At 43.1% G+C, this 25668-nt stretch overlaps 1 protein-coding gene and 1 long non-coding RNA gene across 2 annotated transcripts; both read right to left on the minus strand.

Moving 5' to 3' along the window:
* Window positions 1-2627: 2627 nt before the first annotated feature.
* Window positions 2628-7783, minus strand: LOC309354342 (receptor activity-modifying protein 1-like). The gene is made up of 2 exons (XM_081884501.1): window positions 7637-7783; window positions 2628-3057 (listed from the first exon to the last, which is right to left on the minus strand). The coding sequence occupies exons 1-2, from the start codon at window positions 7681-7683 to the stop codon at window positions 2712-2714; spliced, it is 393 nt and encodes a 130-aa protein (XP_081740627.1). The 5' UTR covers window positions 7684-7783; the 3' UTR covers window positions 2628-2711.
* A 1528-nt stretch (window positions 7784-9311) lies between these two features.
* LOC309354449 lies at window positions 9312-21261 on the minus strand. The gene is made up of 3 exons (XR_014162311.1): window positions 21149-21261; window positions 17908-17946; window positions 9312-9339 (listed from the first exon to the last, which is right to left on the minus strand). It is a non-coding gene; the product is annotated as an uncharacterized lncRNA (long non-coding RNA).
* Between the last annotated feature and the right edge of the window lie 4407 nt (window positions 21262-25668).

Consider the following 25668-nt stretch of genomic DNA (forward strand, 5'->3'; position numbering starts at 1 on the left):
TAGGGAAAGAATGCTGCTTCTTCTGCAAGGAATATGAGAGGGGGATGTGTTTTATTAAGGGCAAAGGCTGGTGGGAGTAGTGAAGTGGCTGGCAGTTCTTCCATGGCTTGGATTTTAATCAATCACAGATGAATTTGAGGGCTTAAAAAACTCACTTCTCCTTTGAAGTGGGAGACTTTATATATATATATATATATATATATATATATATATATATATATATATATATATATATTAAAGCAAAATGTGGAAAAACAAGCCCTGGGATTTGTTTTGCCTTTTTAAAAAGGAAATTATTGCCAAAGCCCTCAATAGAAGCCGGGGGGTGGGAGGATCTGCAAATCGTCATCTGGCTGTGGTGATCAAACTAATTAGGTAACTGGTACAAAATACAGTAAAGATTGTGAAATGGATTGCAAGAACTCTCTGAGAATAAAGAAGGGAGTCTGTCTGCCCACTTGTACTGTTGTTTGCGGCGGAAAGTTGCGGCTGTTTTTTTGGGGGGGGGCGGGGTTGCCTTAAAAGACTGCAAGTCTAGGCACACACTTAGAAGGAAGTGCCTTTGGATAAAGTGGCGTTTCCTTCTGAGAAGGGAGAAGTTTCGGTTAACAACCGAAGAAGGAATACAAAGATTGGTCAGCAGAGAAACTGCAGCTTTTAATGAAATGCAGAGTGGCGCTTTTGCCTAATGAGAAAGACAGGCAGGCACTATTGGCAACTTGAAAAGAAACAGTGCAGATGTTGTGCCCTACAATATGGGGCTTATTTTTCCCCATAATTTTTTTTTATTAAGGTTTCAAAGATTTAACATCTACACTTCAATACAGTACATAATAAATTTACCATTTTCTTCCAATTTCTTGGAAGAAATTTAAGGATTATTTAGCTAGATATTCTAATATAACGTAAGTAGAACTATTTGTAAGTACCAAATCGGCCTAGGGGTTAAATATGTTGAATGGTATAACATTATGGATTGAAATTACCACGAAGAGAAAGAAAGATAGCAATTTGATTAAGTTAATTTTGTTAGAAAGTGGATATTGGAAAACTGCTACAATGAGGTTTAGGGAAACTCAGTCAGGGGGGATTTGAGGAAGTCACTTAACAATGAACATCAAATTGGGCTTCAAACAGTTAGGTGTTTATATGTTTGTTTGTTTGTTTGTTTGTTTTTTATTTTTAAAATCTTTTTTGTGTGCTTGTTGTAAATTTGGAAAACCAGTAAAAAAAAATTGGGGAAAAAAATAAATTTATCATTTTCTGACTTCCCACCTCATTTTCCATGGTGTTTCTATTTCTCCCCCTCTGCTGTGCAATACCTTCTATCTTTTACCATAACATCAATACTGTATTCTCTAATACCTTCTCTTGCTCTTATTTCAAATCCTGCTTGTGAGTTCATCAAACTACAATATTCCCTTAAGTAGTCCGAAAAAGGGCTTCCGTTCTTCTGGGGCTTTGGGTTAACATTGCTATTGCAGAAAAGTCTCCGTATGGGCTAATGTGTAATTTCAGACAAGTAGTGATGGACTATATGGAACTGGCGGAAATGACAGGCAGAATCCGAGACCTGGGAGAAGAGTTGGTGGAAGAGGACTGGAAGAAATTTAAAGACTACTTGCAGAAATACTGTAAAATTAATGAATGTTAAAATGATGTTGGATTAAAAATAAGTGGCATTAGCAACAAAGTTAATAAGAATACGCAAAAAGGAATTGATAATGGATGGAAATATAGACTTATAATATGCTAAGATATAGAGTTAAGATAAATGAAAGAGGGCAAGGATTTGCTGATTTGATTATGCAAATGGGATTACAAAAAGGGGAGGTGTGAGGAGGTCAAGGAAACAAGCTAATGAGTTTAAAGTTATAAAATATGGATTTGTTTTTAATTTTTTCTTATCTTTTTGTCTTTTGTCTTTTTATTTTTTTATGTATTTTTGTATTTATGTCTTTGTAAAATCTTAATAAATATTCTATTAAAAAAAATAATTTCAGACAAGTAGAATATGCAATGCTTTTTCTGGGGGGGGCCGCAGGGGTACACTTACCCCAAACATTTTGTGAATCTAAGCTTGGCCTCACTGAGGGGCAGTATTTCAATATGAGCAGGAAAATGAGAGTACCCCTAAACAATTTTTTTAAGGGGGGGAAAGCACTACGAATATGTAATTTCAGAAATAAAATTCAAGGGACAGGGAGTAGCTACTAATGGACTATGCAGAACTGGCGAAGGAAACAGCAAAAATTAAAAAAAACCAGCATGATGGTCTATTTGTGGAAGAATAGAAGCCTTTTTTTGGAATCTCTGAAAAACACCATAATCAGATGAAATCACAAGCAGGATTTGAAACATGAGCAGCGGAAGAAAGTTGATAATATTTGAAATGAAAGAATATCTTTTAGGTGGAATGTTCATTAGAAGGAAGTATGTAGATGGGATGGGATTCAGAACAGCAGGGAAGAAAGGCAGAAAGTCAAAGTTTAAAGATAGATAGAAGGAAAACAAACATTTAAAACAATGTGCAACAATAAATTTGAAAATTATAAACGTGATAAGCATATGGACACTTAAAAGTTTAAGCGAAGTTTAAAGAGAAATGCAAAACTTGAAAGCTGGAATTTAAAGATATTTAATAAAAATGTGATGTCAAAATAAAATAACAATAAAATCCGCCTCTCCTTCACACTTCAGCCCAGTTGCTCTCAGTTGTCTTCCAGGCTAGACGTCTCGCACCTCTCAGCATTTAGCAGTACCACTCCCTTTCGAACTGTTGCCCACCGTGGGGCAGTTTGCAGTGTAGTTTCGGGACCCCGTGCCTTGCGGAGAACGAGGGCGATGGAGAGGGGCACCAAACAGACCGGCAGGGAGGTCAGGATGATGACCACTCCGGTGGGTGTCTGAAGCTCTGTGGGGTCACGGGGGAGGGAGCAGTTGGCGAAGTATTCCGCGTGGATTCTCATGAAGAAGGCGTCCAACGTGGGACTGGCCCCCGGGCAGCCCATCCCTTCAGCCAGCAGGCCAGTGCAGAGGACCAGCTCACTATACATGCTGCAGAGGGACAAAATGAAAAGGTTGTGGCGGATGGAACATGATAGGCTATTTGTGGAGGTCCCCAAGCCACCCCTCAAAATAATTCACAAATCACACATAATTTTAGTTTAAGGTTTTTGGCATAAAATTTTGGGCCACAACTTTATTAAAATACATAATCTGTGAGTGGTTGCTTAGGCATTGGTTATCACTATCTGTCCCCCCCCCCCACCTGGGACAGAACTGACTACAGTGGTGCCCCGCAAGACGAATGCCTCGCAAGACGGAAAACCCGCTAGACGAAAGGGTTTTCCGTTTTGGAGGTGCTTCGCAAAATGAATTTCCTATGGGCTTGCTTTGCAAGACGAAAATGTCTTGCGAGTTCCTGCGGGGTTTTTTCCCTTTCCCCCCATTTTTCCCAAGCCGCTAAGCCGCTTATCAGCTGATCCGCTAAGCCGCTTAACAGCTGATCCACTAAGCCGCTAAGCCGCTTAACATCTGATCCGCTAAGCCGCTTAACATCTGATCCGCTAAGCCGCTTATCAGCTGAACCGCTAAGCCGCTTAAGAGCTGATCCGCTAAGCTGCTAAGCCACTTATCAGCTGATCCGCTAAGCCCGCTAAGCCGTTAATAGCGCTAATCCGCTAAGACGCTAATGGGCTTGCTTCGCAAGACGAAAAAACCGCAAGACAAAGAGACTCGCGGAACGGATTCTTTTCGTCTTGCGAGTTACCACTGTATCTGAACTCCCTCGGAAGCCAGTGAAAGGATAACAATATTGGGGATCAGTTGAGCTGAGCGTCAGTCCCTCACTGCTCACCCAATCTGCTCCCCAAGGCTTGCTGGCCCTGGTCCCATTTCAGGGATTGGACGAAATCGTGGCAAGCCCCAGGATTCCTTTAACAGAATTCCTTTCCACCACCATTGGAGGGGCAGGCCCAGCCTATCCTGACCCCTCCTCCACCAATTTTTATAACCAATGCCTAACTGCAACCTTACAAGTTGTACTGCCTTGAAGGAAAACATTATGAAAATGATATACCGGTGGTACATGACCCCAGTCAAGCTTGCAAAGATATATCACCTGTCCGATAATAAATGTTGGAAATGTAAGGAAGAGGAAGGGACATTTTTACACCTCTGGTGGACCTGCCCGAAAGTGAAGGCCTTCTGGGAAATGATACATAATGAACTAAAAAAGGTGCTGAGATTCACCTTACCTAAGAAACCGGAGGCCTTCCTTCTGGGCATGGTAGACCAGAGGATGGTCAAGAAAGATAGAACTTTCTTTATGTACGCTACTACAGCAGCGAGGATTCTGTTGGCAAAGCACTGGAAGACACAAAATCTACCCACATTGGAAGAATGGCAGACGCAGCTGATGGACTATATGGAACTGGCTGAAATGACTGGCAGAATTCGAGACTCGGGAGAAGAAGAAACGGAGGAAGTTTGGGAAAAATTTAAGGACTATTTGAAAAAGCATTATAAGTTGTATGAATGTTAAAAAATGCTCCTCTCTAGGAAGGTATAGCTTCAGTATCGGCAAATTTCTGAATTGATAAATAAGACACTATAAGACAGAAGTGAGGTAATGAAATATTTTTATTGTGTGGAAATTAAAAATTAATGCAATTGTATTGAAATGTTCACATTAGATAACACGATAAAATGGAAGATATATTGTTATGTATAAAACAAGTTAACAAATTGCTGAGGTTTTGGTTATACAGGGAATGCAGTGCCCGGGAGATGGGGGGAGTCCATTGGATTTATGGAAGTATGTATTTGAAAGTGGAAATTTGTTTATTAAAAACCTAATAAAATATTTATTAAAAAAAAACAAGTTGTGACGAATTGCTAAGTAGTAGGCAAAAACCAGATGGCACCAGCCAATCAGCCAAATGGCAAAATTCCTACTAGGCCCCTGCCCCAAGGCAGACGACCCCATGACAGGCATAGCAAGGTCAACCGGAACACAGGGCGGGCGGGCGGGCGATCTGATGCACTCAGCGAAAGAGAAAGGAAAAGGCAGAGTGCCCCAATATTTAAAACTTTTGGTCCCACCCACCCAAATTGCAACATGCAATTTGCCCCAGCAACCCAGTCATCCAATCGTTGCTTCAGGCAATAACCATTTAACCTGCCTGGCAACAGACGTTTGGCCTGGCAGAACCCCCCGCAACCCGTGCTCTCATTTGGGGAGAACACGCTTTGTCATGGATGCTTCAGCTGAGATTCCTGCACTGCAGGTGGGTGAACTACGATTCTATGATTCTAGGGCATGTCACTTTAGGGGGAAAAACTTGACTTTTGCAAATTTATTCACTGAGGGGTCTTTAAAATATGCATTTGGGTGGGAGGAATTCAAATACAGTCGGACCTTAGTTTTCGAACACCTTAGTTCTCAAAGGTTTTGGCTCCCGAACGCCGCAAACCCGGAAATGACTGTTTCGGTTGGCAAGCTATTTTTGGAAGCCGGACGTCCGACGGGGCTTCTGATTGGCTGCAGCAGCTTCTGGCAGCCAATCAGAAGCCATGCTTTGGTTTCCGAATGTTTTGGAAGTCGGACAGACTTCCAGAATGGATTCCATTCGACTTCTAAGGTACGACTCTATGCTCTCTCATTCTCTCTCTTTTTGCAAATGTCTTTAGTGAGGGGGCCTTAAAAATAAGTTTTTAGGTGTGAGGGAATCAAAACTGCTTTTATTTTTGTGATTGGACAACATTATATTGTAAACTGCCCTGTGCTCTTCAGATGAGTTGCGGTATAGAAATTTAATAAATAATAATAAGAACATTTGTTGAAGAAGCACATGAAGTGCTTTTGGAAAGCCAAAGAGTTTTAATTTTGCTGTCTGAAAATGTCTGGCAATGCTTCATAAATAAATAAATATTACATAACAGCAAGTACTTAGCAATCGTTTTTAATGATTGCGGTTCAATTGTACACACATTTTACTCACCAACCAAAACTAAATTAGATTAATTGAACCAAAATATCCTTTGAGAGCCAGTGTGGTGTAGTGGTTAGGAGTGGTAGTCTCGTAATCTGGTGAACTGGGTTCGCTTCCCTGCTCCTCCACATGCAGCTGCTGGGTGACCTTGGGCTAGTCACACTTCTCTGAAGTCTCTCAGCCCCACTCATCTCACAGAGTGTTTGTTGTGGGGGAGGAAGGGAAAGGAGAATGCTAGCCGCTTTGAGACTCCTGAAGGGGAGTGAAAGGTGGGATATCAAATACAAACTCTTCTTCTTCTTCTTCTTCTTCTTCTTCTTCTTCTTCTTCTTCTTCTTCTTCTTCTTCTTTGAATTCCAAAGTTTTCAAAGTTTTCAAATTCCCATTTATGGAATTTGAAAGTTGACAAATTCAACACACCCTAATGGCACAACCAACGGATGAAGATAATAATAATAATAATAATAATAATAATAATAATAATAATAATAATAATTTCTACCCTGTGCATTTGGCTGAGTTTCCCCAGCCACTCTGGGCGGCTTCCAATCGAGTGTTAAGAACAGCACAGCATTAAATATTCAAAACTTCCCTAAACAGGGCTGCCTTCAGATGTCTTTTAAAGACGAGATAGCTACTTATTTCCCTCACATCTGAAGGGAGGGCGTTCCACAGGGCGGGTGCCACTACCGAGAAGGCCCTCTGTCTGGAAGAGCCACTTCTGCCTAGAGAAGAGCCAGGATATGTCAGAAATGAGGACCATCAGTGCCATATCCAAAGGTAACTGAAAAAGAGGTGTGGGGGTACAGACAGGAGAAGCAGGGAGGTCAGAATGAGGCTTACAGGACCATGGACAGATCACTAGGATCCAGAAACTTGGCTTGACAGACTCCTACCTCCAAAGAATGTTTCTAGGCTGTATATGTGATAAAGGGGAGCCATACCGGAGTGAAGGTGTCTTCTTCTATTTGTCCCCATGTCAGCTTCAGGTTATTGGTTAGTTTTTCTAATACTCTTTGGTACCATTGGTCCATGCTTACTCCTGACAGGTCTCTCCAGCGTCTGGCTATGATGTTTCTGGCTACCGAGAGTAGGTGGGTTATGAGCTCTTTATGATGTGAGTGGGCATTATTGCCTTGGAAGACGTTTAGCAGGGCCAGTTCTGGGGTGACTTCTAATACTTGCTTAGTTATTTTGCATATTTCTTGTACGATTGTTGTCCAGAATAGTTGGATTTTGGGGCATTCCTTCAGAATGGAGAGGTTTGATCTTCTTGCAGTCCGTGGGACTCTCCAGAGTCTCCTCCAGCACCATAATTCAAAAGCATCAATTCTTCAGCGATCAGCCTTCTTTATGGTCCAGCTCTCACTTCCATACATCACTACTGGGGAAAACATACCGGGTAGCTTGAACTATACGGACCTTTGTTGGCAAGGTGATGTCTCTGCTTTTTAAGAGTGTGGTAGGAGTCCCTGTTTCCATTGGAGAAATCTTGGAAGGCATGGTCTCTGCCATAGAGGGAACAACACACCAGAATTTAACCCCCACATAAATGGGGGGGAGGCCCATATATAAAATAAATCAAGAAACCAACCCCCCTGAGGTACCAGGAACCAGGTCTGCGGCTGAGAAATCTATACCTGCCAGTTGTTTCCCAGATACACCTACTGCTCTCTGCTGCAGCCATGACGGAGGCATGAAACTTGGGCCAGCAGAACAGCGCTACCCAGTCATAGTAGGTATCTCCACAGTCACTGGCTTGGTCGTCCTCTTCTTCAAAAGGCCCTAGCCGAGAATGAGAGATCGGAAGAGAATTCTGACTGGGACTATGGCAGGCAAAAATCCCCTGCCCCATCCCATCCTACATCTCCATGCAGCTCAGTGTGTGCCCCCACCCCCTGCTCTAATAATAATAATAATAATAATAATAATAATAATAATAATAATAATAATAATATTTTATTTATATCCCGCCCTCCCCAGCCAAAACCAGACTCAGAGTGGGTAACAACAGTAAAATAATACAACATTCTAAAATCATTTCATTATAAAATCAGTTCATGGCATCTTGCCAGGAATTCATTTATTAAACATCAGCTACACAAATGCAAACTACCTGACAAACATCACTTCTAGTTTGGCTCTGGGAAGAAAGCGTATCAAACATTGCAGGCAACAGAAAGTATGCCCGATTCTACACCGTGTGCAAATGGTGTTGAATTGGGAGAGGAATCAAATCACATTCCAGCCAGCTTTCTACATTCAACCCAACAGGCAAACGGTGCATGTAACTAGGGATGTGCAAATCTTAATAATAATAATAATAATAATAATAATAATAATAATAATAATAATAATTTATTTATACCACGCCCATGTGGCAGGGTTTCCCCAGCCACTCTGGGTGGCTTCCAACAAAATATTAAAATACAGCAGTCTGTTAAACCAGTGTTTTTCAACCACTGTTCCACAGCACACTAGTGTGCAGCGAGATGTTGCCTGGTGTGCCGTGGGAAAAATTGAAAATTTTGAAAGATTAAAAAAAAAAGTCAAATTTTCGCCCACTAGGCGGGTGCCGGACTGTGTCCACCCTATTTTCCATCCGTCCTGGGTGGGGATCAGATCGGATGGGATCGGATGAGAGCGGACAGGGGGTCCGCTCTCATCCGATTCCCCATAGAGAGCAGCGGGGCTCTGACATCTCCCTCTCCGCACATAGTGCGGAGAAGGAGCTGTCATCCGCCAGCTCAGCGGGGATCAGCGGATCGATCCTCGCTGAGCAGAGAATGGTCCACAACGTTTTTGTTTGCCATTAAAGAAAAAAATATTAAACATTTTCTAATGGTGGTGTGCCTCGTGATTTTTTTCATGAAACAAGTGTGCCTTTGCCCCAAAAAGGTTGAAAAACACTGCGTTAAACATTAAAAGCTTCCCTAAACAGGGCTGCCTTCAGATGTCTTCTAAAAGTCCGGTAGTTGTTTTTCTCTTTGACATCTGGTGGGAGGGCGTTCCACAGGGCGAGTGCCACTACCAAGAAGGCCCTCTGCCTGGTTCGCTATAACCCAGCCAGATGGGTGGGGTATAAATAAAAATATATTATTATTATTATTATTATTATTATTATTATTATTATTATGATGCAGGGTGTGTCACATGTGAAAATGTCCAACAGAGGTCACAAAATAAAAAGTGAGATATTGGGTAAACAGACCATTTTGGGACGCAGATCTCATTAAAACAGAAGCATGTGGCTAAAAGAAGAGCAAGGACTTCTGTTTCGCAACAGAGGAGATGGGAGGAAGAGATCATTGCTTACCTTCTTCATCTGGATACAGGTAGGAGACTGGAAGGAGAAGGTAGATGTTAGTCTAGGAACAGCAGTAGGATGAATAACAGGGATAGGGCAGGCCTGGGAACTCACTAGCTCAACTATTACCTTCCTCAAGAAAGATCTATTTAAAGAAGGGGAACCTGTGAAGGCTGCTTCATCTCCCCTGTTCTGTATACACAATTTCACCTTCAGTTTTGGCTCCAGAACTGACACAAACTTAAGAGGAAGAAAGATGGAATCAGCCCAACTACTGATCCATAAAGGTAAAGGTAAAGGGACCCCTGTCATTAGGTCCAGTCATGGCCGACTCTGGGGTTGCGGCGCTCATCTCGCTTTATTGGCTGAGGGAGCCGGCGTACAGCTTCCGGGTCATGTGGCCAGCATGACTAAGCCGCTTCTGGCGAACCAGAGCAGCGCACGGAAACACCGCTTACCTTCCCGCCGGAGTGGTACCTATTTATCTACTTGCACTTCGTGCTTTCGAACTGCTAGGTTGGCAGGAGCAGGGACCGAGCGACGGGAGCTCCCCCGTCGCAGGGATTCGAACCGCCAACCTTCTGATCGGCAAGTCCTAGGCTCTGTAGATCAGATCAAAGATATATCTTGGCAGAGCACTTTTCTCTCCAGCAGAGACCTCCCCTCACCCCAGAGGTTCCCAAGCGAGGGATGATGGAGATTATTAAATCTCTGCTGGGGGGACAAACATCTGGAGGAGGACCAAGACTCAGCCCAGAAACCCTGCTTAAGTTCACGAGTGCCTCTCTGAGGATGTGCATGTTGGTTTCCCCTCCTGTCACAACTACAAAGATCAGGAATGAGGAACTTTGAAGTGACCCGCAAGCAAGGCATCCAGGCAACTTTAAGCCCCAATGTCTGCGTTCAAATGCTGTGTTAAACTGTAGTTAAAAGACTAGAACTTTTTAAATGTACGCTACAGCAGCAGCAAGAATACTCATCGCAAAGCATTGGAAGACACAAGACCTACCCACTCTGGAAGAATGGCAGATGCAAGTAATGGACTATATGGAAATGGCAGAAATGACTGGCAGAATCCGAGACCAGGGAGAAGAGTTGGTGGAAGAAGATTGGAGGAAATTTAAAATTTATTTACAGAAACATTGTAAAATTTTTGAACGTTGATGACATTGAAATGAACTGAAGGGGTTCTAGCAACAAGGTAAAAAATAAGATTGGATTGATAATAGATAAATTAATTGGATATGAATTTGCTGAACTAATTTTTAAAAGGGATACAAAAAAGGGAGGCGTGAGGAAGTCAGGAAAATAAGTGAATCAAAGATGAGAAATTAAAAAGAGGGATTTTTCTTTTTTCTTTTTGTGTGTTTTTTGTTTTTCTTTTTTTTCTTATGTTAAATGTTTGTATTTTTTGTATTTTGTAATGTTGTATTTTTGTGTCTTTATATTTTTATGTTTTTTTCTTTTTTCTGTTTGTTGTTATTTCTAAAACTTAATAAAATATTATTATAAAAAAAATAAATAAACTGTAGTTAAAAGACAAACTATCCGTTGTATCTGAGTTAATCACAGTCAGAGTAGACCCACTGAAACTGATGGAGTTGAAGTTAGTCCCGTCTGTGCCATTCAAGGGAGGAAACTAGCCAGAGTCTCAATGTTGTGATGTGTGAACCCAGAACCATGGTTTGTTTCATACAACCACACCATGTCCTTAGTTTACCTCGTTTGGTTTATTTGAAGATAACAAACCATGAGCACAGCTTCACACATCACAACAAGACACACTCTAGCTTGCTTGGGGCTTGTTTTCTCCTCTGCATGGCGAGGTTAAGAGCAGCAGCTGTGCAGGAGATGTGCTTGTGCACATTAAGCTATAGTTTATTTTAAACCATAGGTAGGCAAACTAAGGCCCGGGGGCTGGATCCGGCCCAATCACCTTCTAAATCCGGCCCATGGACAGTCCGGGAATCAGTGTGTTTTTACATGAGTAGAATGTGCCCTTTTATTTAAAATGCATCTCTGGGTTATTTGTGGGGCAAATAAATATAGTTTGGCCCCCCACAAGGTCTGAGAGACAGTGGACCAGCCCCCTGCTGAAAACGTTTGCTGACCCCTGTTTTAAACTATGTTTAACTGAAATATACTCAGAGTCAAGAGTGGATTTCATGCTCTTTATTCAGCTCATAGTGATGAGAAGGAAAGGAAGTTCCCCCAGGATGTCTGCTTTATATACATTTTATATATATATATATATATATATATGCTTTCGTAGATTTTCACGGGTACAGGAATGCAGGTTTTGGTGTCCTCGGGTGTCTTCCCGTGTAAAAGTTGGGGTGTCTAGGCGACGTTTCGACGAGGTCTCACTCGTCATCTTCAGGCTGGTGCTTTCGGCTTCTTGTTACTGGAACAGAGCAGGATCTCAGTGTTTGAGTTCCTATAAATACTGTTGAGGGGGTGTGGTGTATAGCCTCCAATGTTCTGGGCAGAGAGGAAGTTCCCAGGCTAGTGTGCCTTTTCTTCTTTTGTTCCTTAATTACTTGAGGGATATCTTGAGTGATTTCTTGAGTGATATCCTGAGTACCACTTAGGTGGGTCATTAGGTGTGGATTAGTTGCTAAAGTCTTTGTGTCTTGACCTCTTGAACTTTGTGAAGAGTTTTTCTGAGAAGATGGCTGTACTGCACTTAGTTGTGCTCTGGCTTGGCTTCGTGTATAGGGGCGAGCTGTGGTTTTGTGGCCTGTGTCAGCCAGATCTGTGTAGGGATTGCAGGGGGGTGCAGCATCCGGAAGTGCCACCATGGTTTGGCTACTGGATGGTGTCTGTAATTTATCTGTGGAGAGGGTCTGGGTTTGGGTCTGGTGTGGTTGATTGGTGATGGCGTTCTGTGTGCCTCTGGATCTGGTGTCAGTTTTTGTGGGGAGGGCTAATTTCCAGATGTCTGGCAAGCGGGATGTGTCGTCACGCTTGTTCATGTTGTGAGGGTGTTTCTCTATCTCGATGGCTTCCATGATTATTCTCTTGTGGTGATGTTCCATGTTAAAGAGCAATTTGGAATCTGCAAAATTAATTTCGTGTCCTGTTTCTTTCATGTGTTGGAAAAGAGAGGAAGTTTTTTCTTCTTTTTTGACGGCATTCTTGTGTTCTGCGATACGTGCATTTATTCGTCTGTTTGTTTGTCCAATGTACGTGGCTGGGCAGACTTTGCAGGGTATTTCATAGACCCCTTGGTTTTCCAACTGGATTTTATCCTTGGGGTTTCTGAGGATATTGGCTATTTTTTGGTTGGTGCAAAAGGCTGTTTTGATATTGTGTTTATGGAGGATTTTGCTAATTTTATCTGTAGTGCCCTTGATATAAGGAAGGAGGGCCATGCCATTGTTTTCTTCTGTGTCTTGGTTTTTGGGGGGTGTTTCTTTTTGGATTAGCTTCGTAACCCTGTTTTGCTGGTATCCATTGGCAATTAACACATTTGAGAGATTCTGTAACTCAGTTGTCAAGTGGTCTTTGTCAGCCAGGCGTTTGGTTCTGGAGATGAGAGTCTTGGCTACGGAGTTTATTTGTGCAGGGTGGTGGTGTGATTGTGCATGTAAGTAGCGGTTGGTGTGTGTTTTTTTCCGGTAGATAGTGTGTCCTAGGGAGCCATCAGGTTTTTTGTAGATTAGGACGTCAAGGAAGGGAAGTTGGTTGTTGGCTTCTATTTCCATAGTGAATTGTATTTTGGGGTGTAGGCTGTTGAGATGTGTGAGGAAGCTATCCAGTTTTTCCTTCCCGTGTGGCCAAATTACAAAGGTGTCGTCAACATATCTGAGCCAAAGTTTGGGTTTGTGTTCTGACTTGTCTAAAGCATTGGTTTCAAAGTGTTCCATGTACAGGTTTGCGATGACCGGTGAGAGGGGTGATCCCATAGGTGCTCCTTCTATCTGTTTGTATCTTTGTCCATTGTGGATGAAGTACGTGTTGGTTAGGCAGTGGTTGGTCAGGTCCAAGATGTATTCGGGGGGATTGTATTTGTTTTGAATGGCTGTCAAGGCTTCATTAATGGGCACTTGTGTGAAGAGAGATACAACATCGAAGCTCACAAGTAGGTCATTAGGATGTAGGTTTTGCTTCTTTATTGTTTCTATGAACTGGAAGGAGTTTGGAACGTGTGAAGAGATGGATTCTGCATAGGGCTGAAGTTGCTTGGCGAGAAATTTAGCGAGATTTTGTAGAGGTGAGCCTATGGAGCTGACTATTGGTCTGAGTGGTGTTCCTTCTTTGTGTATCTTGGGGAGGCCGTAGAGTTTGGGGCATCTGGATGATTTTTCTCTGGGGATGATTCTTAGCTGGATTTCTTCACTGATAGGAGAGGCTTTTATTTTGGATTTGGTGGTTTTTTCCAGATAGGTGGTGGGATCTGTTTTTATAGGTTGGTAGGTAGGATCTTGGAGTAGATTTGATAGTTTTGCTTGGTAGTCCGATGTGTTCATCACAACAGTGGCATTACCTTTGTCTGCTGGGAGAATGATTATGTTGTTGTCTTTCCTCAGGTTGGTGAGTGCTTTCTGTTCTTCTTTGTGTAAATTGCTTCTGGGTGGTTTGCTGGAGCAGAGGATGTTGGTGACTTCAAGTCTGATTTTATTGGCTTCATCTGGGTTGATTTTGGTTAGGCTAGCTTCGACTCCGCATATGATGTTTTCCGTGGGGATGCGTCTCGGGGCGACTGCAAAGTTGAAACCTTTGGAGAGTACTTTGGTTTCAGTTGTGGTGAGGATCCTGTCTGATATGTTATGTACTGTTTGTTTCATGGGTTGTTGTGGAGGGTGGCTGGGCTTCTGGCGTTTCTCTAGTTTGTGGAGTTTGTTGGTGTGTGTGTCTGTCTTATGTGAGGTCTCCGTTTCAGCTCTCCAGACGGCTAGTTGTTTGCATTTGTCCCAGAGTGCAGGGTGGATTTTGTTACAGAGTTTGAGGTGAAGAGTGAGCAGATCTTTGTTGGTTTGGTTTAGTAGGTATCTTTTCTTGTGTAGTTCGTTTCTGATTAGGGATAGTTCAGTTCGTTTCAGGATCCTTTCGGTAGCTGGGGTTTTAGAATGGAATTTAAGTTGGAAGCATGTGGGAATTAAGTTGTTGTCTCGGCAGTTGCGTAGGAACAAGAGATCACATAAGATGGTGGCTCTTCGGACTTCTAGTTTCTCGTAGGTTCTTGTCAGAAAAAACTTCCTCTCTTTTCCAACACATGAAAGAAACAGGACACGAAATTAATTTTGCAGATTCCAAATTGCTCTTTAACATGGAACATCACCACAAGAGAATAATCATGGAAGCCATCGAGATAGAGAAACACCCTCACAACATGAACAAGCGTGACGACACATCCCGCTTGCCAGACATCTGGAAATTAGCCCTCCCCACAAAAACTGACACCAGATCCAGAGGCACACAGAACGCCATCACCAATCAACCACACCAAACCCAAACCCAGACCCTCTCCACAGATAAATTACAGACACCATCCAGTAGCCAAACCATGGTGGCACTTCCGGATGCTGCACCCCCCTGCAATCCCTACACAGATCTGGCTGACACAGGCCACAAAACCACAGCTCGCCCCTATACACGAAGCCAAGCCAGAGCACAACTAAGTGCAGTACAGCCATCTTCTCAGAAAAACTCTTCACAAAGTTCAAGAGGTCAAGACACAAAGACTTTAGCAACTAATCCACACCTAATGACCCACCTAAGTGGTACTCAGGATATCACTCAAGAAATCACTCAAGATATCCCTCAAGTAATTAAGGAACAAAAGAAGAAAAGGCACACTAGCCTGGGAACTTCCTCTCTGCCCAGAACATTGGAGGCTATACACCACACCCCCTCAACAGTATTTATAGGAACTCAAACACTGAGATCCTGCTCTGTTCCAGTAACAAGAAGCCGAAAGCACCAGCCTGAAGATGACGAGTGAGACCTCGTCGAAACGTCGCCTAGACACCCCAACTTTTACACGGGAAGACACCCGAGGACACCAAAACCTGCATATATATATATATATATATATATATATATATATATATATATATAATTTATTTACACAATGGGCCCCACATGATTGGCCTACAGGAGAATCCTGGAATTAGCCAATCAGGTCGCGGATTCACTTATACCTGGAGCTGGATTGGGTGGCTCCTGTGGACCAATCAGACTGCTGCATTCTGGACCCTATTGTTCTAGGACCAATCAGACTGCTGCATTCTGGATCCTATTGTTCTAGGACCAATCAGACTGCTGCATTCTGGATCCTATTGTTCTAGGACCAATCAGACTGCTGCATTCTGGATCCTACTCAACTCAGTACATAACATTAACATTGCAAACCAAGCCAGTATATCTGGCAACTCGGCATCATCCTGCTTTCGAAAGTAAATCTTTTATTCTTGGCTGCAATGGTCAATGGACATGAATGAACATTCCCCAAGAAGCCAAAAGAGAAAGAAAACAATTCTTTTGAAAGCCGTCTCTGCCATCAGAACACCCAGGGACTATGAGTTCCATAGATACATTACGTGTTGCACAATGCAATATTAACTTCTATCTGCCCTGGTGTCGTTAAAATTCACTGGTTGACCCTAAGTGTTACTGTTAAAAAAAGAGAGAAAAGGAATCCCTGCCTTATCGGCTCCTTCCACATTGTTCCGAATAATTTTTATAAACATCCATGGTTTCCTCTCAAGAACCTCCTTGTTCAAAAGCCAAAAAGTACCGAACGCCTTCCTTCCCAAGGCAGCAGCTCCCTATTCCTGATCCAAAAATATTACGTAGTTCTGGGATCTCTTCCAGTTTGGGGAGGAGTGGGGAGGAAAGCACAAATGAAAAGTTCCCCCTTGCCCTAACCTGATGTCCCCATTAAAGAGGGAGGGAATCTGTTACTGTCTTGGGAAGAGATTACCACTTTTTTTCTGGCAGCATTTGTGTGCCTTTAGCACCGTCACTGCAGGCACAAATTCAGCAGCTGAAATCTTTCCTCCTCAATGTCCAGAGACACCAGAAACGCTTCACCTGCCAAACTACTGCTTGTCGTACAATTTGTTTCTCCGTTCTTTCAATTTATTGGCCCACCTTTCTACAATATATTACCCAAGGCGATCAGTTTGTAATGTTTCATTATGTTTAGGGAAGCTTTTAATGTTTAATAGACTATTGTATTTTAATATTTTGTTGGAAGCTGCCCAGAGTGGCTGGGGAAACCCAGCCAGATGGGTGGGGTATAAATAAATTATTATTATTATTATTATTATTATTATTATTATTATTATGTCTTTATATATGTGGGAAGCTGCACAGAGTGACTGGGGCAACCCGGTCAGATGGCCGAGGTACAAATAATAAAATTATGATGGTGATGATTTACAGCAACCATTAAAAATACATCAAAATACTTTAAAAAATATAAAGAGAGAAAAAATAGGACCAAACAATGGTCACATTAAAACACATTTGGATGAATTTAAAATGTGTTTTCCTGACAGTGGAAAGAGAAGGGGCTAATTCGGTGGTTCTCAAACATTTTTCTCTGGGTTAGCAGACCCTCCAAGTGTCCTTATTTGTCCCTAAATTAGAGAAGCTGTCCCAGTTTCTGATTTGATCCCGGAATGTCCTGCTTTTCCTTAGGACATCCCTATTTTCATTGGAGAAATGCTGGAGGGTATGGAGTTATCTGATCTCCGAGCCGTCTGAAGGCAATCCAGTATAGGGAAGTTTTTTTAATCTCTAATGTTTTATTATGTTTTTATATATGTTGGAAGCTGCTCAGAATGGCTGGGGCAACCCAGTCAGATTTGTGGGATATAAATAGTAAAATTATCATTACGGAATGGGACGACCCTATTTTCATTAGAGAAATGTTGGATTCTGGGCCACACTTCCAAAATAAAAATTTGCTCGCGCCAAAACAATTTTTTTATTGATAAGAAATACATTGGAAAACAAAACAACTCCTAGCAGTGCTTGATTTATAGCACAGAACACAACTACTTTATCATATGAAAGTACATTGGTACCTCAGGTTAAGAACTTAATTTGTTCTGGAGGTCCGTTCTTAACCTGAAACTGTTCTTAACCTGAGGTACCACTTTAGCTAATGGGGCCTCCCACTGCTGCCACACGATTTCTGTTCTCATCCTGAAGCAAAGTTCTTAACCCGAGGCACTATTTCTGGGTTAGCAGAGTCTGTAACCTGAAGCGTCTGTAACCTAAAGTGTCTGTCACCCGAGGAACCACTGTATAAAAGACTGTGGCTCTGTAACAACACAAATCATTCCCAGAATATAATATTGGTTGTCCTTGAATGTTCCCACCACACTCGCCACCCTCTCCTGCCACACCAGTGTGGCACACCACACCCTTTGAGGACCACTGGGCTATGTGGACGTCCCTAGGGAGGGTCTTCTAAATCTAGGGTGCAGCCTCTGGGAAGGCCCTCCTGTGTCCCCATTTCTTAACGGCCCAGTACCCTCTGTATGAGAAGTGTGGAAATGGCAACGGAAAGATAAATGGGAAAGGGCAGTGCTAAGGACTGGTTTGCTCTCCTTGTTCCCAGAGAACAAATACTTGTTTCTCTCTTACTTTCATCTTCAAAGTCATCATAGGTCAGTGCTGTGCATCCTGAAGGAGGGGGGAGAGAGAGAGAGAGAGAGAGAGAGAGAGAGAGAGAGAGAGAGAGAGAGAGGTCAGAGAGGGAGAATTGCAGGAGTCCCTTCTGTCTCAGCCCCACTCTAAAGCCAAACCATCCAAGTGCCCCCATTTTCCAGGAACAGTCCCAGATTTACAGAAGCTGTCCTGGTTTCTGATTTGATCCCAGAATGTTCCATTTTTCCTTAAAGGTAAAGGTAAAGGATCCCTGATAGTTAAGTCTAGTCGTGAACGACTCTGGGGTTGCGGCGCTCATTTCCCTTTACTGGCCGAGGGAGCCGGCGTTTGTCTGCAGACAGTTTTTCTAGGTCATGTGGCCAGCATGACTAAGCCGCTTCTGACAAACCAGAGCAGCGCATGGAAATGCCGTTTACCTTCCCGCCGGAGCGGTACCTGTTTATCTACTTGCACTGGCGTGCTTTCGAACTGCTAGGTTGGCAGGAGCTGGGAACAAGCAACGGGAGCTCACCCCGTTGCGGGGATTCGAACCGCCGACCTTCTGATCGGCAAGCCCTAGGCTCAGTGGTTTATACCACAGTGCCACCCGCGCTATTTTCATTGGAGAAATGTTGGAGGGCATGGAATAGGACGTCCCCAGGGCTTTTTTTCAGCTGGAACTCAGTTCCAGCACCTCTCAAGTGGGCGCCATTGCCATTCTAGGAGAACGAGGGAGGTGTTCGTGGTGAGTTCTAGCACCTCTTTTTCTAGAAAAATAGCACTGCGATCATGCTCGTTCTTAACATGCTGCTTGGTCTACATTGATCCTGGATCCTGGTTTGCCACAAGGGAGGGTAGGTTTACTTGATATGCGTTAGAAAACCCTCCCTTTGATTAGGCGATTCACATTTTTTTCTTCCCGCAAATGGACATACGGGGGGGGGGTGTGCCAAATCACTCTGCAACAAATTTTTATTTTCAAAATGAAACCAGTTTCTCTTTTTTCCCTTTTTTTCAAAACCAAAAATAAATAAATAAATTACAAACATTAAATTCAAAATCCATATTTTTTTTTCTAACATAAGCCTATTACCTAGATTACCTAAATTAAAATATATCTAATTGCTCTAGGCTTCCCTTTGCTGTATGTAAATACAACGCAATTAACAAATTACCGTATTTTTTTGCTCTATAAGACTCACTTTTTACCTCCTAAAAAGTAAGAGGAAATGTGTGTGTGTCTTATGGAGCGAATGCAGGCTGCGCAGCTATCCCAGAAGCCAGAACAGCAAGAGGGATTGCTGCTTTCACTGCGCAGCGATCCCTCTTGCTGTTCTGGCTTCTGAGATTCAGAATATATTTTTTCTTGTTTTCCTCCTCCAAAAACTAGGTGCATCTTGTGGTCTGGTGCGTCTTATAGAGCGAAAAATACAGTATATTATAAATGATATTATAGGTTCCCGCATACCCCCCAATTTCTCAAGGAGTGCTTTTCAGGGCAAGATCTTGGTTGTGTGTGCACCATGAAGAGGAGGGGGGCAAAGTGCTGTACTTGGTCCCGGAAGAAAACACAATGTGCACAGCAGCCTGACACAGTCCATTTCCACGTAGATGGGATTAACCCTTAAGGCCTTACACAGAGATCTGTTTTTTAAGCAAAATAACCCCAAGGATGTTTCTGTTCAGTTTGCAGAAAGCTGCCTCCCTCTCAGTTAGGTAAAGGTAAAGGGACCCCTGACCATTAGGTCCAGTCGTGACCGACTCTGGGGTTGCGGCGCTCACCTCGCTTTATTGGCCAAGGGAGCCGGCGTACAGCTTCCGGGTTGTGGCCGGCATGGAAACGCCATTTACCTTCCCGCTGGAGTGGTACCTATTTATCTACTTTGACGTGCTTTCAAACTGCTAGGTTGGCAGCAGCAGGGACCGAGCAACGGGAGCTCACCCTGTTGTGGGGATTCGAACCGCCGACCTTCTGATCGGCAACCCCTAGGCTCTGTGGTTTAACCCACAGCACCACCCGCGTCCCTCCCTCTCAGTTACTTAACTTCCGAATACATTTCACTGGCGAAATGTTGGAGGGTATGTAAAGCTCTCGTTGTCGAGGCCACTGCTGCACCTCATGGTGCAACAGATGGAAGAGGTGAAGGAGGAAGTAGGAAAAGAGAAATCTAGCTGGGGCTTCCCTGGACTTCCCTTGTCAGTTCAGAATAACTGCTTTGGCTGCTCTTTTTTTGCATATTGTATGTTTGTGCAGCTGCTGGAAATGGAGAGGGGCTCCCTTGTTTCTTTTCGTTGAGCTGCTTTGAAGCCAGTTCTAAGCACAGCAGGCAGCTCCGTTGCCCCTCTCTCTGCCCCGCAAGTGACCCCAGGTCCACAACAAGGTCCCTCAGGTTCACCTGAAAGGAGTCACCTTCAGGTGTGCACCAACAAAGCGTTATTATGCTAAAGCCAGGATGACTTTGTTGCTTTATTCGGACAATGCTGCCAACTAAAATAATCCAAGCTAAACACCAGCAGATGTCCACCCACCCCCCAAAGTTAAATACAATAGTTTTATAAACCGTGTGGTAGAGCTTCTCTGGAGAAGCTGGCCTCTTACATTCAGGAGAGAGAGAGGGGCTCACCAAGAAAGGCAAATTTGTTGTAATTTGTTCCAAATGTTTGTTAAACTGGAATCAAAACAAGTCGTTTTGTGGGTTTCCAAATCACACAATTTCCACTGTGTTTTTTTTTTTTTTTTTTAATGTACGTTCTTCCAAGAGAAGGAGAACAGCAAATGTCAAAGCCCTCATTCATCGTAATTATTGTAGAGTCCTAGCCAGAAATTTGGTCAGGTTGTGGAAATCAATATGCAATATACAGGAACCCCTCCAAACTGGAAACTACGGCTTAGCTCTACTGAATTGAATAGGATTTACTTCTGAGTAGGCGTGCTTAGGCTGGCACTGTAGCTAAAACTCGTAGAGTTTCCAAGCAAATCAGAACAAATACTCAATAACAGACTGGATGCAATTCTAACTTCCATGGGAGTTTTGTGCAGGATCAGTGCTCAATTACATATACAGGTTGGTCTTTCCCCCATACAATTCAGGCAAATCTTAGGGTTGGTTTTCCCCCTCAATAGCATTATACTCACATTAGCCCAATCTACTGCCAGTACCATGGTATTTTTCATGCCATGTAGCACTGAAAGACATCTATATATTTTTTCTAATGGCACGGGAAAGAGGACACTTACCTCTGCAAAAAATCAAAAGCAGGATAGAATACTGGAGACAACGCCAGAGAGGTTGGGACATTCTCATCACCATCTTGGGGAGAAACTCAGCCTTTCTCCTCTCTTATCAAATGGCTGTCTGAGACCCCTATGGCCCGCATTGACTTGGGCGTTTGGCTGTGAAACCCTCCCATGTGAGCCTCTTGCAAACTGGACCAGTTGTTGAAAGAAAGAGTCGTTCATCATAGATAACTATCAAGCAAGGGGCATGAATATCCTGAGGTTTGATGAACGGAAGATGATAGTTCCATGGGTGAGCTGGCTTTGGAGAATCCTAAACATGCTCCAAGATAATCTCATTGTTCACAGATTCCAGGGAGATCCTTGCTTCTTAATGCTGCCGTGCTGAGAAAATGCACAGGTAGGCAGCAGACTTGTTTTCTGAACAATGGAAAATTACCAGTACATGCAGGGACCAAATCCCAATACAAGGTAAGGCATACTTAAGCATACAGTGGTACCTCAGGTTAAGTACTTGATTCGTTCCGGAGGTCCGTTCTTAATCTGAAACTGTTCTTAAGCTGAAGCACCACTTTAGCTAATGGGGCCTCCTGCTGCCGCCACGGCGCCGAAGCCCGATTTCTGTTCATATCCTGAGGCTAAGTTCTTAACCTGAAGCACTATTTCTGGGTTAGTGGAGTCTTTAACCTGAAGCATATGTAACTTGAAGTGTATGTAACCTGAGGTACCACTGTATCGAGACCTTAAGCACACATAACTCCGTATTGGATTGTGAGTTTCATTTCACTGCCTTTTATTGTGGGGTGTAATCCACTGGAGAAGTCAAGTACAACATTACCTGTTTTGCTAGAGTGGGCATGCAGGGGATGTTGGTCCAGCCAGTCGAACTTCCTGTTACACCTGGTCTGGAGCATCCTTCCTTTGCATGTGACCAGTAGGAGGGCGTGACCTTCCCAGACCTGGTAAAAGGCCAAATCTTGCAGCCACCTCCCTCCTTTTTCATCCTGCCTGCTTCCTGCTTCATCGGGACTGCACTGCTGTCTCTCAGCCAGAAGTCCCTGGGTTAACTTCCATATGGGGTAGACCTGTTTGTACATACAGTGGTAGCTCGGGTTAAGTACTTAATTCGTTCCTGAGGTCCGTTCTTAACCTGAAACTGTTCTTAACCTGAAGCACCACTTTAGCTAATGGGGCCTCCTGCTGCTGCCACGGCGCCGGAGCCCGATTTCTGTTCTTATCCTGAAGCAAAGTTCTTAACCTGAAGCACTATTTCTGGGTTAGTGGAGTCTGTAACCTGAAGCGTATGTAACCTGAGGCGTATGTAACCCAAGGTACCACTGTATTTGTAACTTTAAGCCTAAAGCCTGCCTTCAGGGATTACACTGTGCTCTGCCTGATCATGAGTCAAGTTATTTTTGTTATTTATGAATAAGACTGTTGTATCTTTATTCTTTTAAGAGGGATTCAAGGGGTGTTACCAGGAGCATATCCCAATCTGGGCAATCCAGATTGAATTGCTCATTGTCTTAAGAGATTCTAACGAGTCTGCAACCAACTTCCTGCTGTCTAATAGGGGGATGCACTCTGCTATATGAAGAAACTTGCTAGCGTGAGTTAGGAAGGATCATATTAACCAATACAGTGGTACCTCGGGCTAAGATGGCCCTGCTCTCTAACTACGAAGCCAGCAGCATGCTGAAAATGTATCAGTTACCCCTATGCTCAGGTATATGGAACCAATGAGAAGGAAAACATAGTTTTGAAGCCAGTAAGATAAGACCAATTCTATAAACACTCCGCAATGCAGGGGAGAGAGGTATTGGCAAATGATTTCCCTTCAGCCCTATGAGAGATATACAAACTTCAAGAGGGGGGGTTGCTTGGCTGTTTTCCAGCAAAAACTCAAAATAGCCAAGTCCCAGTGCCAAAACAAATGGTGGTTCAGGTTTCTGAAGTGTCAGAGATTTTGTGAGCGTTTTCCCTGTTGGGATGTGTATGCAGCAATGAGTGATATCGTTGCTCTCACCAGAGGCACATTTTGAAACAAAGCGAGTTTGGTAAAGAACAATAGTGGTCTTTAAATGCATTGCATTTCAACTGTATTGTAGCTTTTGAATAATTTTTTTTTTTTTTTGAAAAACAGAAACCAATCGTGGTGGTCTTCATAAGAAGAGGATGATTCACCTTACCGCTCCCCTCTTCATTAGAAAATTGCCTTCTATATTGTGTATAAGTTCTAAGGTGACCTCATGTTATGATCACCTCATGTTCCACGGGTGAGTCCAACCACAAAAGATCAGTTCTGGAGGCAGTGTAGAGGTAAGGTCTGCAAGTACAGCCATTTTCTGGGAATAAGGCAAAGTGGTTATATATAGTCATTTCCCACAGTACAGTGGTACCTCGGGTTACATACGCTTCAGGTTACATACACTTCAGGTTACACACTCCGCTAACCTAGAAATAGTGCTTCAGGTTAAGGACTTTGCTTCAGGATAAGAACAGAAACCGGGCTCCAGCGGCGCGGCGGCAGCAGGAGGCCCCATTAGCTAAAGTGGTGCTTCAGGTTAAGAACAGTTTCAGGTTAAGTACGGACCTCCGGAACGAATTAAGTACTTAACCCGAGGTACCACTGTATTTATATTTTAGACTTGCTTCTCTTCACCTTCCCTACTCCTGCCTGAAAGATTCTGTGGAACCCAAAAGCTTGCTGCACTGTGAACATGTCTCACTCTCAAAAGCCTGAGGTAGCCCCCCCACAATTAACACAAGGCCCATGCCACTGTCACCACTCCCAGTTCCAACCTGAGGAATTGTGCTCCCTATCAGATGTTAGTTACTCAATTCTAGTCCAACACAGAAGCTGCTAAACCCTAAGGCAGACCCTCCAAGTGTCCCCAATTTCCAGGGACAGTCCCAGATTTACAGAATCTGTACCAGTTTCTGATTTGATCCCGGAATGTCCCGCTCTTCCTTAGGCTATCCGTATCTTCATCAGAGAAATGTTGGAGGGTATGGAGTTATGCAACCCACGAACCAAGGAGATAAGTAACTCTACAAGCTTTAGAAGACATCTGATAATCTGATAAGAAAGTTTTGAGAATTTAAATTCTAGATTAAAATTGATTACCTAATTGAGAAGGGGACTGTAACAAAAACACTGGGGCCTAATTTGAATAGTAGAGTTACAGATAGGTAGCCGTGTTGGTCTGCCATAGTCAAAACAAAATAAAAAAAATCCTTCCAGTAGCACCTTAAAGACCAACTAAGTTAGTTCTTGGTATGAGCTTTCGTGTGCATGCACACTTCTTCAGATACACTGAAACAGAAGTCACCAGACCCTTCTATATAGTGAGAAGGTGGGGAGGGGTATTACTCAGAAGGGTGGTGGGAACGGGTGATTGGCAGATAGCTGTGATGAGCCTGTTGACGACTCTTAACGACTGCAATAGGTCTTACAGGAAAAAGCAAGGGGTGAGAAGGTGAAAAATGGCTTTGTCATGTATAATGAGATAAGAATCCAATGTTTTTGTTCAGACCAGGTCTCTCCATGGTTTTAAGTTTGGTAATAAGTTGCAAAACAGCAGGGTTGTTTATACTCTTTCCAATTTGGATTTTATTTCTTGTGATTTGTTGTTTATGGAGTAGTGTGCCTTTAAAAACAACAAAATAAAATAAAATAGCACGAGCAGGTATCGTTTACAGAGCTGTGCAAAACAACCTTGCACTATACATTCTGTTGCTAATATTGCAGAGTGCTGGGATTGTGGACTGGTTTGCTTTTTCCAGTCGAAAATCCCTCCTGTAAAACACTCCTCACCTTGTGAATTCCCCTCCTCCTAGCTGAAATTAGGAAGTATCCTGGCCATGCTATGAGTTAACTATGACTTTGTTGAATTGTATTGATTGCTTTGATGAATTTCTTCTTGTTGTTTGCTTCATAGGCTGTTGCGTTTGATATTATAGCGATTGCATTTTTTTATTATTACTGTTCCTGATCAACAATCGCTGTTGGAAAAGTGGTGGTGCAAATATTAAATCAACTCAGCTCCAAAACCTTGCCGCACGCAGAAACCACGTGGGGCGCATTGACTGGCATGCGGAGGCGTTGCCCTTTTAAACCCTTAATTCTTTCAAAAGCATCCTCTCTCTAAATAACGCCTTAAATTAGAGGAGGGGATGAGAATGTCTGACTTCTTCCCAACTACTGTAAACTGATGCAATATGCGCAGCTTGAGCACCTAATGTTAAATTGTGGGTGAACATATCAGACGACACAGCGATTCTTCAAACAGCTCTTGTTTATTCAGAGGCCAGAACAGAACTGAACTGAAGGGTTCAGCCAGCCTGCTTATATAGAGCTCCAGTACCACGCAACTGTAACCACTTTCTGTAACTATCCAATCACTGAACGTCACTTTCGATCCCTTATTTGCATATGTGGACCTGAGTGAAAACTATCTATAGTATCCCCCTGCTAGCCCAGGGTGAGAACTTCAGTACATAACACCTAACATATAGAA

The sequence above is a fragment of the Podarcis melisellensis genome, assembly GCF_964234715.1.
Source record: "Podarcis melisellensis genome assembly, chromosome: 13".
Lineage (NCBI taxonomy): Eukaryota > Metazoa > Chordata > Lepidosauria > Squamata > Lacertidae > Podarcis > Podarcis melisellensis.